Source organism: Rhinatrema bivittatum, chromosome 6 (genome assembly GCF_901001135.1).
Source record: "Rhinatrema bivittatum chromosome 6, aRhiBiv1.1, whole genome shotgun sequence".
NCBI classification, from domain to species: domain Eukaryota; kingdom Metazoa; phylum Chordata; class Amphibia; order Gymnophiona; family Rhinatrematidae; genus Rhinatrema; species Rhinatrema bivittatum.
The window spans coordinates 197,173,777-197,191,995 of record NC_042620.1 but is presented as its reverse complement, the minus strand read 5'-3'; the positions used below and the strand labels follow the sequence as shown (position 1 = coordinate 197,191,995).

Genomic DNA, 18,219 nt, shown 5'->3' with positions numbered 1-18,219 from the left:
GAGATAGATGCCCCTAACCAACTGGGCACACAATTGAATGTACAGCCAGACACACTAGCATGAACCGATGGAATTGAAGAGGGCAGCCTAACGCGCAGGTTAAAACAAACGAAATACTGCCACGGCCTACCACGAGGCAAACAAGAAAACCCAGACAGCGGGGCCTAGCCAAAAGAATGCTCAACCCGCCTGGATACCCACATCCCCTAAGCTCCCCTGGAGGCAGGAACGAACGTCAGATCGGCACGCCAAGCATGGAGACCGGAGGGCTGAAAACCAGCTACCGGACCAAGGCATTCAAATGAGGGAGGGATCCAAAGATATGACCTCAGAAATTCTCGACTGAGGGAGGGACCATAATGTATCAACATAGGAGAGCGAATAAATCTCCTTTTAAAATTTTAAGCAATCACCAGTAGGGAGGTGAATGGACATGGATGTCCACCATCTGCTGGAGACTGAGAACACTGGCAGGCTGTCAGTGCAAGGGTATATATATATACACCTTGACATCAGCTTTGCTCAGTCTCCATCTGCTGGTAGAGGTGCATAACCCACTGGTTCTGGAGCCATCTGTCTGAATGCTAAGAAAAATGGAAGATGTCATAATGCCTGTATCACTCCATGGTGTGAACACACATTGAATACTGTGTGCAATTATGGTCGCCACATCTCAAAAAGATATACTTGCACTGAAGTAGATATAGAGGATAACCAAAATGATAAAGGGGATGTAACGGCTCCCCTGTGAGGAAAGGCTAAAAAGGTTATGGCTGTTCCGCTTGGAGAAGAGATTGCTGAGGTGGGATATGATAGAGGTCTATAAAATCACATTTATCCGTTCTACTCCTCTCATGAATTGGATATCTACTCTTTTGGATTATAGAAGGACTAGGGGGCAGTCCATGAAGTTAGAAAGTAGCACAGTTAAAACAAATTGGAGACCATTCTTTCACTCAATGAACAATTAAACTCTGGAATTTGTTGCCTGAGAATGTGGTTAGTGAGTTAGTGTAGCTGGGTTTAAAAAAGGCTTGGCCAAGTTCCTGGAAGAGAAGTCTTCTAACTGCTATTAATCAAATTGACTTAGGGAATAGCCACTATTATTATTAGCATTAGTAGAACAGGATCTACTTTATGTTTGGGTACTTGCCAGAACTTGTAACTGGATTGGCCACTGCTGGAAACACGATGCTGGGCTTGATGGACCCTTAATGTGACCTAGTATGGCAACTTACATTCTTGCCTCTGTGTATAAACTGAAAACTATTAGGTCCACATATTACAATTTAACTCGAGATACATGAACAAGATTCATAAAAATATAGGATGTATAAACTATGCAGCTCCCTACATTAAAAGTGTGTATTTATTTATTTATTTTTGTGTGCACAAACATACATGCATATTTCCAGGCTGCTATGTGGTATTTTTTTTTTTTAATAAAAAAGTATACAGCTCCCACTGCACAGTTTGCAATACATAAGCATAATTTTAGGTGCACCTATTTATGCGTATGTGCTGAATTAAGCATAGTATTGAAAATTACCCTCAAAATATACTTATCTGGCTTACAATTCTGAAATTAGAGCCCAAATAGATTTTTTAAAAAAAGGGAGTACAACAGATTCAGTTTAACACATTATGATTATCAATTCAAAACAAGTTGTGCTAAATTACACATTTTCTAAAAACTAAGGCATACCTTTACGAAGTATAGCATTGAAGTATTCTTCTGTCTGGGATATTTCATTCATTTCTTGTATATTTTTTCCAAAGTCTAATGACTCCAGAACACAGAGCTGATGTGAAGGAATTTCATTGGATGAGTTGGTTTTAACAAGTAATTCTGATGTTTTCCCATCGGCAGAATAGTCATCTTTTTGTTTTACATTATCAACGGATATCCGTGGAACCCTCATAACCATGCCTGTGAACCTGAAAAAGGACCAATGCAATTGAATTTGATACAGTACGTCCATAAAAATGTATCCTAAAACAGTTTAACAATCTTATTTATTTTATTTATTTATTTATTTTTATATACCGGAATTCCTGTATACAATACAAATCAATCCGGTTTACAATAAACAAGTTACCCTGGTTGGGGTGGTCCGACCTGGGCTTATTACAAGGAACATTGAAAGTAACAATAACATTTAACAAATAACATTTGACATTATTCGTGTTTTGAAACAGTATGTGTGTTCAACTTTTTACAGGGAACTTTAGTAGCATATAGAGTATACAAGTATACAGTTATATAGAATGTGATTAATGACTTAAATACACATTGTGAAAAAGCAAGTATATAAATTAAGTGTCAATGGTGTTAGTGACATGCTGCAATGATTGGATCTGAAAGTCAGGAGGAGGAGTCTAGTTACACTCTGGGAATTGAAACGCTTGCCTGAAGAGCCAGGTTTTTAACCTTTTTTTGAACTCTGGTAGACTGGGTTCGAGGCGTATGTCTGGTGGGAGAGCATTCCATTGGTGTGGTCCCGCAGTTGAGAGTGCTCTTTTTCTTAGTGTTGATTTAGCTGGAGCTGCGACTAATGTGCCTTTGTAGGCGCTTCTGATGGGTCTGGAGGATAAGTGTGGACGAAGTTGAGTTTGTAGTGATATAGGTGCGACGTTATGAATTGCTTTATGAATAATGGTTAAGGTTTTATATAGGATTCTCTGTTTGATGGGTAGCCAGTGGAGGTTGCTCAAGATGGGGGTGATATGGTCTCTTCTATTAGAGTTAGTTAGGATTCTGGCTGCGGCGTTTTGTACCATCTGTAGAGGCTTAATGCTGTTGGAGGGGAGGCCAAGTAGGATTGAGTTGCAGTAATCAAGTTTGGAAAAAATAATGGATTGCAGAACGAGGCGAAAGTCATTGAAGTGAAGGAGTGGCTTTAGTTTCTTTAGGACCTGTAGTTTAAAGAAGCAGTCCCTGGTGGTTGTGTTTATGAATTTTTTTAGGTTAAGTTGGTTGTCAATCCATGCTCCTAGATTCCTGACGTCTGCAGAGAGATCCATGTTTAAAGATGTGGGTTGTGTAAGGCTAGGTGGGTGGGTGTTTGGGTTGTGTGAAATCAGTAGCATCTCTGTTTTGCTGGAGTTTAGAATCAGGTTCAGGCTGGAGAGTAGTTGTTTAATTGGTTGAAGACAATTCTCCCAGTAGGCGAAGGTTTTTTGAATTGATTCTGTGATGGGGATGAGGATCTGGATGTCATCTGCATAGAGGTAGTGAGTAAGCTTGAGTTGTGATAACAGATGGCAGAGGGGGAGGAGGTAAATGTTGAACAGGGTGGGAGAGAGGGATGAACCTTGTTGTGGTACGCCTTGGTCTGATAGGATGGGGTCAGATTCCTTGTTGTTAATTCTGACCTTGTAAAACCTGTTTGATAGGAAGGACTTGAACCAACTGAGAGCTGTGCCTTTGATTCCTATGTTTGATAGTTGGTCTAGGAGTTGTGAGTGATTTACCGTGTCGAACGCGGAGGATAAATCTAACAGGACCAGTAAGAATGACTGTTTTTACTCCAGGTTCAAAAGTAATGTATCAGTGAGAGAAAGCAAAAGGGACTCTGTGCTTAGTGATTTACGAAAACCGTATTGTGCAGGGGAGAGAATGTTGTGCTCCTCGAGATATTCGGAAAGTTGTTTATTTACAGCTTTTTCCATCAGTTTGGAGATCAGGGGCAGGTTTGCAATAGGTCTGAAGTTGGCTGGGTCTGTGGGTGAAGCAGTTGGTTTTTTCAGTAGTGGTTTGAGGATTGCTAGTTTTAGCTGATTAGGAACTGTGCCCAGGGCTAAGGAAGTATTAATGATTTCCGCAATGGGTTTTGCGACGGTGCGCAAATTAGTAGGAAGTGGGTCTGAGGGATGTGCAGAAGGTTTAATTTTTTAAGTAAGTTTTCAATCTCCATGGCGGATGTGGGCTCGAATGACTCTAGTCTAGCATTCAGAGTGAGTTGGTATGTGCTCGGCGGTGTTGGTAGAGTGTGGTGGGTTGTAAGGGAGCGAGTAAGGTTTGAAATTTTTGTCTTAAAGTAGGTGGCTAATTCGTTGGCCTTGCTGAGCGCTAGTTGGTCTGGAATGGATGGGGGCGTTGGTTTGGTGAGAGATGAAGCATAAGAGAATAAAGCTTTCGAGTCGAAGATGAAGTTATGAATTCTTTTTGCATAGAAGTCCTTTTTTGTTTTGTGTATGGCGTTTCTGTAGGTGTTGAGGGTGGCTTTGTAGTCCAGTCTGGATGTGGGTGAAGGGTTGTTTCTCCAGCTTTGTTCTTTGTTTCATAGTTTTTGTTTTAGGGCTTTGAGTTCCGGGGTGAACCACGGTTTTCTGTTGTCTCGTGCTGTTTGGATTACTTTTGAGGAGGTTGGGCAGAGTTGATCCGCTATTTTGTTCGTGAGTTTGATCCATGAAGTGGTGGCTGTGTTGGCGTCTGAGAGGTCTAGTTGTTTGAGATCTTTGGAGCATTGTTCGTTGAGTAAGTCAAGTGAGCATGGTTTCCTGAACTGAATGGTGGTTTTGGAGATGTTTGGAGGTGGTGTGTTTTTCATTTTGAGGGTTGTGTCGATGATCTGGTGGTCTGACCAGGGGACTGGCGTGCAGGTGGGATTGGTATGGATGGACAAGTTGTCATTGATAAATATGAGGTCTAATGTATGACCTGCTTTGTGTGTGGGCCCGCTGATTATTTGTGAGAATCCAAGGTGACTGAGGGAGGTAAGGAAGGTTTCGCAGTTAGTGAATTGAGGGATGGAGTCAACGTGAATGTTGAAGTCTCCCAGTATGATGGTCGGTTTGTCTGAATTGAAGTGTTTGGCTATCATCTCTATTAAAGGGGAGGGGTTAGCCTCTAGAGTTCCTGGTGTGGCGTAGATGAGGAATATTTGTAGGTGTTGAGATTTGAATATGGAGCATTCAAGTTTTGAGGTGGAGTATGATTGTTGTAGGGTTATGCCCAGTTGTTTTTTTGCAGCAAGTAGAATTCCTCCTTACAAGAAACAAGGGCATACAATAACATACAGCCCTTTGAAATATCAGGTTACGACATGGCACTTGCAGGAATGAGAAACAAGCAAAGATTTAAGCATTTAGAATTTGTAAAAAAAGAGACATTTTAGTGTAATTAGGAGATTAAGGTCATTAGATAGTAAAGAGTGCCACCAACCGCTGAAACAAAAAGGATGAGTTTGAAGAATGAAGAGAATTGTGTGAAAAATGAAAGCACAGATACATAAGCAGGAGCAAATTCTAAAAAATTTGAAAACGAGTATTTTATTCCCTTAAAGTGAAAGATGAAGTTGCTTGTGTAATTTTGAAAACTGGGATGGTATGGACTCAGTTTCAAACATATGAAAAGGAGAGCAGCAGTTCTATGGTCATATGACAGGGCTTACCAAACATGTTGTGGGGTCCCCACAGCCAGTTGGGTTTTAAGGATATCTGCAGTGAATATGCATGAGATACATTTGCATAAATTCAGTCTCCATAATATGCAAATTTCTTATGCATATTCATTATGGATATCCTAAAAAACCAACTGGCTGTGGGGTTCCTATCATAGTAACATAGTAATGAACAGGCCTGGATTTGTCAATAGGCACATTAGGCCTGAGCAGAGGGCAGCAGAAATCTGGGGGACAGCAGGCTAGCTGAAGATTTGCTACCTTCCAATAAAAATATAAATTATACTAATAAATATAGTGTAAAACTACTTTAGTTTCATAATGTAATTATAAAAATGTTTGCCAATTTGCTTCAGAATTTTTACATTTTTGCCACAGGAAACTAAGGGAGACTGTGCCTTAGACCTTCTGCCCCCTGCTGTCCAACTTTGGGGGACAGGAAGGAAGAAGGGGGCAACAGGGGGGCAACAGCACCAACAGTGCCTAGAGGCACCAGCATCCTAAACCTGTCACCGGTGAAGACGGCACAAAAGGATAAACATGGTCCATCCAGTCTGCCCAGCAAGTTTCTTATGGTAGTATCTACCATGCTGTGCAGCTTACCCTTACGTTTCTCTTTTACTGGGCAATGAGCCTTCTTGAAAATCCAAACAATGCTACTTGATATGGTTTGCTTATGGACTTGGTCATAGAAGCAGTCCTGCGCTTTTTTCCCCTTGTGTCTGAGTATCAGTACCCAAGACCATAAAAGCCAGGGCCATGTTAGCTGTCGTTTGAATCAAATATCTTTTTCCAGCCCACCCCCCCCCCAGTCGGCAAAGCAGAGAGTGATGAAGCAGTTGTACCAAGGGAATCAAGGCTTATTGGTTAAGAACAATAATCATATGCTTTATGTTAATGATAGTAAGTGCTGCTCCATGGAGGTTACTCCATGCTAAATTCCCCAGACCTTAAACGGGGCCCTCGTTGTTCTATGAATCCAATTTCCTTTTCTCACCCCTGCCATTAAAGTAGAGAGCAATGTTACAGTTACATCAAGGCTTATTGGTTAAGGTTAGTACCACCGCACCAGCAAGTTACCCTCATGCACTCTTTTCTTCATTTCCATCCCCTAGTCTTTAGGGATTCAGTGTTTATCCCATGCCACTTTGAATTCTTTGACTGTTTTCATCTTCATTAACTCCAACAGAATGGCATTCCAAGCATCCACCACCCTCTCTGTGAAGAAATATTTCCTAACCTTCGTTCCAAGTATTCTCCCTGGAGTTTCATTTCATGACCTCCAGTTCTACTGACAAGAGGAAGCTATTTTAGATCTAAATTTAGTGGAGTGCAGGATTTGGTGAGAGAGGTAATGGAGGTGGGGCACTTAAAATTGTGATCCTAACATGATCAAATGTGAATTAAGGACTGGAAGGGGGACTATAAGTAAATCCATGGATCTAGCACAAATTTCAAAAGAGAAACTGAGAAACTGAGAAAAATAGAAAAAAAAATGAAAGGTGCACCTACAAAGGTTAAGAGTGTATTACAGGAATGGACATTGTTAAGTACTCTTAGAAGTGCAGTCCAGATGTATTTCAAGCATTAAGAAAGGTGAATCGAAGGCCAAACAATTGCCAGTATGGATAAAAGTTGAGGTGAAAGGCTATTTTAGCCAAAAGATCTTCCTTCAAAAATTGAAAAAATAATCCATCTGAAGAAAATAGAAAAAATATTTAAGCAGTGTCAAGTTAAATATAAAACATTGATAAGATAGGCTAAAAGAGAATTTGAACAGAAATTGACAGTGGAGACAAAAACTCATAATAAAAACTTTAAATCTATTCAAAGCAGGAAGCCTGCAAGGGAGTCAGTTGGACAGTTAGATAATTGAGGTATTAAAGGGGCACTTAGGAAAGATAAGGCCATTGCGGAAAGACAATTAATTCTTTGCTTCGGTGTTAACTGAGGATGATGTAGGGGAGATATGCGTTCCGGAGATGGTTTTCAAGGGCAACAATTCAGATGAACTGACATCACGGTGAACCTGGAAGACATAGTAGGCCAGATTTTTATTTATTTTATTTAGAGTTTTTCTATACCGGCATTCATGATAAAATCACATCATGCTGGTTTACATTTATCAAGGGGTATGTATGAATATGAACATGGAACAGGTGAAGAAAGAACAATGAAGTTACAATAAAGCAAGGCTGATCAACTAGGAGAGGAGGGAGAAGATAGAGCAGAATTTAACGTAACAAAGGCTTAATTATTTACAATAATCGAAAATGGCTGACTAAACCTGTTTCACACCCCACGGATGCGATCCCCTCCAACCTACTCATCGCCATCCCTAAAACCGTCGCCAAACCAATCGCCGACATCATCAACTGCTCACTAATACAAGGCTCAGTTCCGGATCCCCTGAAACTCGCAATTCTTAAACCACTTCTGAAAAAACCTAACTTGTCTCCAGAAAACCCTGCCAAATACAGACCTATTGCAAAACTCCCCTTCATCTCCAAAATCCTAGAAAAAATAGTAAACAAGCAACTGTCTGAGTACTTGGACGAAAACAAAATCTTAGCACCCTCGCAATTCGGCTTCCGCAAAGCCCGAAACACCAAAACTCTATTAATCTCTTTATCAGATACCATATTCATGAATCTTGATAAAAAACAATCCTGCCTACTCATACTCCTCGATCTATCAGCCGCATTCGACACGGTGAAACACTCAATACTCCTGGAACGGCTAGCCGACATCGGCATCAAAGGCACCGCTCTTAACTGGTTCAAGACTTTTCTACAAAACAGATTTTACAAGGTCAGAGTCAACAACAATGAATTACACCCAGTCTGCTCTTCTCTGGGAGTCCCTCAAGGCTCCTCATTATCCCCGACTCTCTTCAACATCTATCTTTTACCACTATGCCAGCTCCTCTCCAATTTAAATTAAATCTTTACATTTATGCAGATGATGTGCAAATTTTCATCCCGGTTACAGAATCTCTACAAAAAACCCTAGAATTCTGGAACAACTGCCTTCTATCAATCAACAACCTGCTCTCAAGCCTTAACTTAATCCTAAACTCCAATAAAACAGAAATACTCATCTCACAAGACGATAACTACGCAATGCCAAACCTGAACCCTTCCAGTCAACCATCCTTCTCCTCTCAAGTGAGAAACTTCAGAGTCATCATGGACAATCAATTAAACCTAAAGAAATTTATCAATAACACTGCTAAGGAGGGCTTTTTTAAATTACAAGTTCTAAAATGACTCAGACCACTCCTCCATTTCCAAGACTACCGATCAGTACTCCAAGCAATCATTTTCTCAAAAATTGATTACTGCAATTCTCTTTTACTCGGCCTCCCAGCTAACACCATTAAACCCCTACAAATGCTGCAAAACGCCTCAGCCAGGATTCTGACTAAGACCAACAAAAGAGCTCATATTACCCCTATCTTGAGGAACCTGCATTGGCTCCCAATCAAGTTCAGAATCTTATACAAAGCATTAACGATCATACACAAAACCATCCACAAGCTCATTCCACTGGAACTCAACATTCCTTTCCGACCACATTTACCCTCCAGACCGATGAGAGCAGCATATAGAGACACTCTCCTTGCCCCACACATCAAAACCTCCCTAAGTAAACGAGCTATGTCCACAGCAGGTCCTACACAATGGAACTCTCTGCCTCCAGAACTCCGGTCGGAACAATGCCCAATCACTTTTAAAAAGAGACTAAAGACTTGGCTAATCGAACAAGCGTTTCATTTATACCAATGACGTACCTCCTTCACCTACTAGCCAGCAGGTTAAATTATCAGACTATCGAATCAGGCTATCCATATAGTTTAGCATCCGAACTTTGCAGCCGATCAAACCAAGCTTACTCGGACCTTACATTAACTCCAGTATGTACCTAGATCTTCAGCTAGAATAATGTTGTCTTATTTATTCTTCGTTAATATAACTTTTAGTTATCCCCTTTTATTTGATCCAAGTTTCTACGCCCTGTTCAATGTAATTGCATTCTTACATGCTTGTTACCGTTATAATGTAAACCGAGATATGATGTAATTTTTTTTCATGAATCCCGGTATATAAAAATGTTAAATAAATAAATAAAGTTGATGTTGGATTGTGATTCAGTTGGGGTCTGGAAAAGCTTGTTTAAACAGCCAAGTCTTAAGCCTTTTTCTGAATGTTGGGAGGCATGGCTCCTGTCGAAGATCCAGTGGAATGGAATTCCATATCGCTGGTCCTGCTGTAGAAAAGGCCCAGTCTCTGAATGTTAGGTGTTGTGCGGTTTTGGTGTGTGGTACATGAAGTGATCCTCTGTAGGCTTCTCTAATGGGTCTGGTAGAAGAGTGTCGTCTGAGGGGGATTTATAGGTTGAGATGGACATGGTGATGTATGGCTTTGTAGATCATTGTGATGGATTTATGTAGAATCCTGAAGTGTATAGGCAGCCAGTGTAAGATTTTGAGGATGGGGATGATGTGGTCTCTTCTCCTCGTGTTTATCAGAATTCTGGGGGCTGTGTTTTGGATCATCTGAAGTGGTTTAGTAGAGGATGATGGGAGACCTAATAAGATAGAGTTGCAATAATCAATCTTAGAGAAGATTATTGCTTGAAGAACCGTTCTGAAATCCTGGAAGTGAAGGAGAGGTTTTATTCTTTTCAGAACCTGTAATTTATAAAAGCAGTCCTTTGTTGTTTGGTTGATGAATGATTTTAAATTTAGACGATTGTCAATTAATACTCCTAAGTCTCTTGCTTGGGTGATGAGAAGGTTGTCTGGCGGACTCGAGGTGATGTTACTGTTTTCCATGGATATAAGTAGGAGTTCACTCTTAGAGGTGTTTAGAATCAGGTTTAAGCTAGTGAGGAGGCTGTTGATTTCTTAAAGGCAGTTTTCCCAATATTCAAGAGTTTTAGCAATGGTTTCTTTAAGGGGGTTCAGGATCTGGACATCGTCGGCGTATAGGAAGTGTTTTAGATTCAGTTTGGTTAACAGCTGGCACAGTGGAAGAAGGTAAATGTTAAAGAGAGTCAGTGATAGGGAAGAACCCTGGGGAACTCCCAGGGGGGAGTTATAGCGGATGGATTCTTTATTGTGAATTCTAACCTTGTAACCTCTGTTGCTAAGGAATGTTTTGAACCATGCAAATGCAGTTCCTGTTATTCCAATGTCCGACAGCTGGTTTAGTAGGATGGAATGGTTAATGGTGTCAAATGCTGCCGAGATGTCAAGGAGAATCAATAGGAAAGGTTGACCTTTATCCAGGCCCATAATGAGGTGGTCTGTCAGGGATATGAGTAAGGTTTCTGTGCTTGATGCTTTACTGAAACTGTATTGGGTAGGGAACAGAATTTTATGATTTTCAATATAATCAGACAGTTGTGCATTAACTAATTTCTCCATGATCTTGGCTATGAATGGGAGATTGGAAATCGGACGATAGTTGTTAGGATCCAGATTTGGTTTTTTTTAGGAGAGGTTTGAGGGAGGCCAATTTCAAGTCATCCGGGAAGATTCCCTGAGATAGAGAACAATTTATGATGTCGGCCCGTGTATTGGAGATGGTGTCAGGAATTAGCAGGAGAAGTCTAGTAGGGACTTGGTCAAAAGGATGGGAGGAAGGTTTCATTTTCTTTAGTACTGATTGGATATCTGAGGCGGTAATGGGTTCGAACGAGTCCAGAGAGAAACCTTTGTTGGGTGGAAGAAATGCACTGGTAGGAGAGGTGGTGCTAGTAGGCACCTGTGTGAGGAGTTTAGCAATTTTGTTTTGAAAGAAAAAGGCCAACTCGTCTGCTTTGGCTTGTGCTTGAATTCTGGGGATCTCAGGAGTGTTGATTTGTGTTAGTTGGGATACGTAGGCAAAATGGGCTTTAGCGTCGAAAATGAGGTCATGGATCTTGTGAGCGTAGAAATCCCTTTTTGCTCTTAAGGTGGAGTTCTTGTAGTGGTGAAGTGCGAGTTTATAGGTGGCAATTGTGCTGGGGCACGGGGCTTTGCGCCATTTACTCTCTTTCTGTCTTAGACTCTGTTTTAATTTTCAAAGGTCGTTGGTGAACCACGGTTGTCTTTTGCAGGCGTTTGGGTTGAATTTTTTTGTTGATAGAGGACAAAGTTTATTCGCTAGCGCCTCTGTAATATTGCTCCAGGAAAGGAGGGATGAGTTAAGATTGGAGAGGTCTATGTGAGGGAGTTTTGAAGCCAACTGGTTGCTGAGGTCGTCTGAGGAGCAGGCTTTTCTGTATAGAAATGAAGGTTGAGAGGGGAGTGTGTTACGGGTTTCCATCAGTGTGAAGGTGGTAGAGATTTGACAAACTGAAGAGTAGCAAATCACCTGGACCAGAAAATATAAATCTCAGGATCCTGAAAGAACTAAAAAATGAAATTTCAGACCTAGTACAAGTAATTTGTAACCTATCATTAAAATCATCCATTGTACCTGAGGACTGGAAGGAGGACCATGTAATCCCAATACATAAAAAGGGCTCCAGAGGTGATTTGGGAAACTATAAACCAGTGAACCTGACCTCTGTGCCAGAAATAATCGTGGAAACTATTATAAAGAATAAAATCACAGAACATATAGGCATGATTTAGTGGGACACAGCCAACATGGATTTACCCAAGGGAAGTATTGCCTCAAAAAATGCTAAATAAACACATTGAATAAACACATTGAAACTGTTAAATTTTTTTGAAGGGGTAAATAAGCATGTGGATAGAAGTGAACCGGTAGCTGTGGTATATTTGGATTTTCAGAAGGTGCTTGACAAAGTTCCTCATGAGAGGCTTCTAAGAAAACTACAGTGTCATGGGATAGTAGGAGGCTTTTTGTGGATTGCAAACTGGTTAAAAGACAAGGATTAAATGGTCTGTTTTCTCAGTGGAAAAAGGTCAACAGTGGAGTGCCTCAGGGATCTGTACTTGAACTGGTGCTTTTAAATATATTTATAAATGATCTGGAAAGAGATAAAAGTGAGGTGATCAAATCTGCAGATGACACAAAATCCAGGAAACTACAGACTGGTTAACCTGACTTTAGTGCCAGGAAAAATAGTGGAAAGTGTTCTAAATATCAAAATCACAGAACAGATTGAAAAACATGGTTTAATGGAACAAAGTCAGCATGGCTTTAACCAGGGCAAGTCTTGCCTCACAAATCTACTTCACTTTTTTTGAAGGGGTTAATAAATATGTAGATAAAGGTGAACCGGTAGATGTAGTGTATTTGGATTTTCAGAAGGCATTTGACAAAGTTCCTCATGAGAGGCTTCTAGGAAAAGTAAAAAGTCATGGGATAGGTGGCGATGTCCTTTCATGGATTGCAAACTGGCTAAAAGACAGGAAACAGAGAGTAGGATTAAATGGACAATTTTCTCAGTGGAAGGGAGTGGGCAGTGGTGTGCCTCAGGGATCTGTATTGGGACCCTTCCTTTTCAATATATTTATAAATGATCTGGAAAGGAATAGGATGAATGAGGTAATCAAATTTGCAGATGATACAAAATTGTTCGGAGTAGTTAAATCACAAGCAGATTGTGATAAATTGCAGGAAGACCTTGTGATACTGGAAAATTGGGCATCCAAATGGCAGATGAAATTTAATGTGGATAAGTGCAAGGTGATGCATATAGGGAAAAATAACCCATGCTATAATTACACAATGTTAGGTTCCATATTAGCAGCTACCACCCAAGAAAGATCTAGGTGTCATAGTGGATAAGACATTGAGATTGTCTGTTCAGTGTGCTGCAACAGTCAAAAAAGCAATGTTGGGAATTATTAGAAAGGGAATGGTGAATAAAACGGAAAATGTCATAATGCCTCTGTGTATATATGGTGAGACTGCACATTGAATACAATGTACAGTTCCCTGTACGTACCTGGATCAGTCCAGACAGTGGGTTATGTCCCCAATCCAGCAGATGGAGTCAGCACAAGCTTTGAGGGGGCGTCACCATAAGTACTACTACCCCCTCTGCAGGAGTTCAGTATCTTCTGACTCCAGCAGATGCGAGTAGGGGAATCAGGCTTCCCCTCCTTTTCCTTTTTCTTCACTTTCTTGCTTGATTATGGCTTGTTGTTGGCTTTTTCTGTGGATCAAGTTTGTATCAAGTTTGTATTAAGTTTAAAAAAAAATAAAAAAATAATAAGGCAGAGTTCGTTCAACTTCTGGGGAGTGGCTTATCTTCCTTGTCTCTTCTCTGCGGCCTTGCTGTTTATTTCTCGTTGCAGCCAGGGGTAAGTTTGTTTTTCCTTTGTAGTTTTTTTTTTTTTTTTTTCCTTCACAGCTCAGCCCCCGGTGCCCGCGAAAGCCGGTGGAGCCGGCCTCTTCGCTCTTTACTCCCTCACCCGCGGCCATTTTACAGCTCCTCATGGGCTGCTGAGCCATTTAGGGAAAGATGTCTGGGGCGGGTCGTGTGGCCGGGAAGGCCCCCCCGCGGCACCCTCCTCTATTTTCGGACAGCGGGCAGTGCGGGCCGACCGGGCCCCCCCGCAGCGGCGCTTTTGTGCGCGTGGCCCCCCCCCGTGGCTTTTTCTTTTCTCCTACAGCGATCCTGATGCTGCGGCCGTCCCGCTGTGCGGCCTGCGGAGACCCAGGGTCTCAGATTTCCCGGGAGGGCATCTGTGCACGATGCCTTCCCAGGGGGGAAGGTACCTCACAGTCCCTGACTGATTTCTCTTTTTTGCCCGGGCGGCGCGGGCCGGCCACTCCGCCATTTTTGGCGGGAACGGCGGCCATTTTACATTCTGAGCGCCCTGAGGCGCAGGCCACGAGGGAGAACGGATCCCTGGAGGACTCTACCAGCGGGGGTGTTCCCCCGATTTTGGTGCAGGAACCAAGCACCCAGAGCCAGGGAGCAGGAACCACGCCGCCCCCCGAAGCGCACCCGAGCAGGCCAGGGTTCTCTCCGGAGTTTATCCTGCTCATGCATACCGCTTATCTGCAGGGGCTGGAAGCACCTGTGGGACCCCCCCCCCCCCCTCCTAAGATCCCTCGGATGTCGCCCTCGACGCCGGCCCCCCCCCGACCCTCCGGGAGTGGGGGCCTCCCGCCTTCCTACCAGGGTCCGATCCACGCCCGCGGCAGTGGGGGCGGTGTCAGACCCAGCGGGACATGGACTTGACCTCCCGGACAGGGGACAAGGGGACGGCACGCAGGAGGGGGATGATCCGCGTACCCTACGCCTCTTCCAGAGGGAAGAGCTGGACGACCTCATCCCGCAGATCATCCAAGAATTAGATTTGGACCCGCCACCAGACCCGCCTGCCCCAGTAGCTCCCGCTGTCGTCACTTCTTCAAGGAAGGGAGATCCTGTCCTGGCGGCACTCCGGCCGAGGGCTCGGGCTTTTCCCATTCATGACTCGTTTTTACAACTTCTCACCAGGGAATGGGACACCCCGGAGGCCTCCCTGAAGAGCAGCCGGGCTATGGAAAAGCTGTACCCGCTCCCCGAAGATTTTCTGGACCTCATCAAGGTCCCAAAGGTGGACTCCGCAGTGTCGGCGGTCACGAAGAGGACGACTATCCCAGTGACGGGAGGTGCGGCGTTGCGGGACACACAGGATCGTAAGTTGGAAGTTTTCCTTAAGCGGGTTTTCGAGGTCTCCGCTCTGGGTATGCGGGCGGTGATGTGCAGTTCGCTTGCCCAGCAGGCTAGTCTCCTTTGGGTGCAACAACTCCTCACGTCTCAGAACCTGCCGTCCGATGAGGCTGCCCAGGCAGATCGGCTAGAAGCCGCAGTGGCGTATGGGGCGGACGCCTCGTACGACCTTTTTCGGGTCCTCGCAAGATCCATGGTTTCGGTAGTGGCAGCACGACGACTACTGTGGCTACGCAATTGGGCGGCTGATACGTCCTCTAAGTCGAGTCTGGGCTCTCTTCCCTTCAGGGGCAAGTTCCTCTTCGGGGAGGATTTGGACCAGATCATCAAGTCCCTGGGGGAGAACGCTGTTCATCGGCTGCCGGAGGATAGGTTTCGACCATCCAGAGCATTTTCTTCTTCTCGGACCAGAGCCAGAGCGCAACGGCGCTACAGGGGATACAGACAGGCGGGCTCCCGGTCATCCGCCCCCAGGTCTCAGCCCTGGTCGCGCTCCTTTCGCGGGCGTCGGCCCACACGCACTACTCCCGGAACCGGGAACCCCTATACCAAGTCTTCACAATGATGCCAGTCTCGCCCACTCCCCTGGACCGACTAACTTATTTCTACGCGGAGTGGGCACGGATCACCTCGGACCAGTGGGTCCTGGATACCATAAAACACGGCTACGCATTGGAATTTGTCCGCCCCCCCCGCAGGGAAGGTTCATCTTTTCCCCCTGTGGCTCGGACCTCAAGAGAGGAGCGGTGCAGCTAACTCTGGACAGACTCCGGGAGATAGGCGCTATTGCGCCCGTGCCCTTCGGAGAGGTGGGCTCGGGCCACTATTCCATCTATTTCGTCGTACCAAAGAAGGACGGTTCCTTCCGGCCTATCCTAGACCTCAAGGAAGTCAACAAATCCCTACAGTCATTCGGTTCCGCATGGAAACGCTCCGGTCAGTGATTGCGGCGGTGCATCGGGGGGAGTTCCTCGCCTCCCTGGACTTAACGGAGGCCTACCTGCACATTCCCATCCGCCCGGACCACCACCGTTTCCTTCGTTTCAAAATTCTGGACCAGCATTTTCAGTTCACGGCTCTCCCGTTCGGATTGGCGATGGCGCCGCGCACCTTCACCAAGATCATGGTAGTCGTGGCGGCGGCTCTCCGGAAGGAGGGCATCCTGGTTCATCCTTATCTGGACGATTGACTCCTCCGGGCGAAGTCATTCGATCATGGACGCTCAGCGGTGACTCGAGTAGTACGGTTTCTACATTCCCTGGGATGGGTAGTGAACTTCTCCAAGAGCTCCCTCATGCCCTCGCAACGCTTGGGTTTTTTTTGGGGGCGACCTTCGACACCCTACTGGACAAAGTTTTTCTGCGCCAGGACAAAGCTCAATCCTTGCGGGATCACACACGACGGTTCTCTGCGTCACCAGAGCCCACCTCCTGGGACTACCTGCAACTCCTGGGAGTGATAGGGTCCACCATCGACCTTGTACCTTGGGCTTTCGCGCACCTCAGGACCTTACAGTGGGCGCTCCTCTCCCGTTGGAAACCAGTATCGCAGGACTACCAGATGATGCTCCCGCAGAATGCCAGGGACAGTCTGGGCTGGTGGTTGGATCCGCCGAACCTGGCCCGTGGCGTGTCCCTCAATCTGCCAAATTGGGTGGTGGTGACCACCGATGCCAGTCTAGCAGGCTGGGGTGCAGTCTGCGATCGAAGCGCCACGCAGGGGACGTGGTCCACGGTGGAGGCGAAGTGGTCAATCAACCGTTTGGAAACCAGAGTGGTCCGGCTAGCTCTGCGACATTTCCTCCCGCTTCTTCGGAACCGGGAAGTCAGAATCCTATCGGACAACGCTACCACCGTGGCGTACATCAACTGACAAGGAGGCACGCGCAGCCCGCAGGTCGCGCTCGAGGCGGCGCTGCTGATGCAATGGGCAGAGCGTCATCTCGTCCGGCTAGCGGCCTCGCACATCGCTGGTGTGGACAACGTCCAGGCGGACTTCCTCAGTCGTCAACTGCTGGACCCCGGAGAGTGGTCTCTCTCCGACAAAGCGATGCAACTTCTCGTCCATCGGTGGGGGACCCCCACTTGGATCTGATGGCGTCCGCTCTCAACGTCAAAGCTCCACGCTTCTTCAGTCACCGGAGAGAGCGCGGCGCAGAGGGAGTGGATGCCCTGGTCCTCCCGTGGCCGCCACATCTTCTGCTCTATGCTTTTCCACCATGGCCCCTGGTGGGCAGGATGCTCTGCAGAATAGAAAGCCATCAGGGGACCGTGGTTTTCGTCGCCCCAGAATGGCCCAGGCGACCCTGGTTTGCGGACCTGCTACAGCTGGTGATTGACGGGCCAATCAGGCTGGGGCACCTCCCCCAGCTTCTACATCAGGGCCCGGTATTTTTCGAGCAGGCAGAACTCTTCTGTCTTGCGGCCTGGCTTTTGAGAGGCGCCGCCTCCGGCATCGGGGCTACCCGGAGGCGGTAGTATCCACGCTATTGCGGGCATGAAAGACATCGACGTCGGCGGCCTATGTTCGAGTCTGGAAAGTGTTCGAGCTATGGTGTACCAGCCAGGCCACGAGACCCGCTAAGGCTTCTGTACCTCAGATCCTTCAGTTTCTACAGGCGGGGGTGGAAAAAGGGCTCGCCTATAATTCACTACGGGTTCAGGTGGCCGCCCTTGGCTCGCTGTTGAGCGATGGGGGCTCTCTTCTACAGTATCCTGACATTGCTCGTTTTCTCAAGGGTGTCAAGCATATGCGTCCTCCGTTACGGGACCCTTGTCCCTCCTGGAGTCTTAACCTTGTGCTTCGCTCCCTGTCGGGACCACCGTTCGAGCCGCTGCGCAATGCAACGATAAAGGATCTCACTCTCAAGACTGTATTTCTTGTGGCCATCTGTTCCGCTCGACGCATCTCGGAGCTGCAGGCTCTGTCGTGTAGAGAGCCCTATCTCCGTTTCTCCGACTCTGGAGTTTCGCTTCGCACCGTTCCCTCCTTCCTTCCGAAGGTGGTTTCTGCATTCCATGTGAACCAGACGGTGGAGTTGCCATCCTTCTCTTCCTCAGAGCCGAAGTCTCTCCGTCTCTTGAATGTCAAGCGCACTCTGCGCCTCTATCTGGAGGCTACAAATGAGTTCCGGACCTCTGACCATCTCTTCGTACTCTGGTCCGGACCTAAGAAGGGGTCT

The 18,219-nt window shown here is 45.5% G+C and overlaps 1 protein-coding gene across 2 annotated transcripts in view; it reads right to left on the bottom strand.

Annotated features, from left to right (window-relative positions):
* The window catches only part of SGO2 (shugoshin 2), a 181,829-nt gene that overhangs the window by 46,560 nt on the left and 117,050 nt on the right, over positions 1 to 18,219 (bottom strand). For both annotated transcript variants that reach the window (XM_029606378.1, XM_029606379.1), the window contains one exon: positions 1,706 to 1,938. In XM_029606378.1, the coding sequence (XP_029462238.1) occupies positions 1,706 to 1,938 (233 nt within the window). The remainder of the gene's footprint in view (positions 1 to 1,705; positions 1,939 to 18,219) is intronic.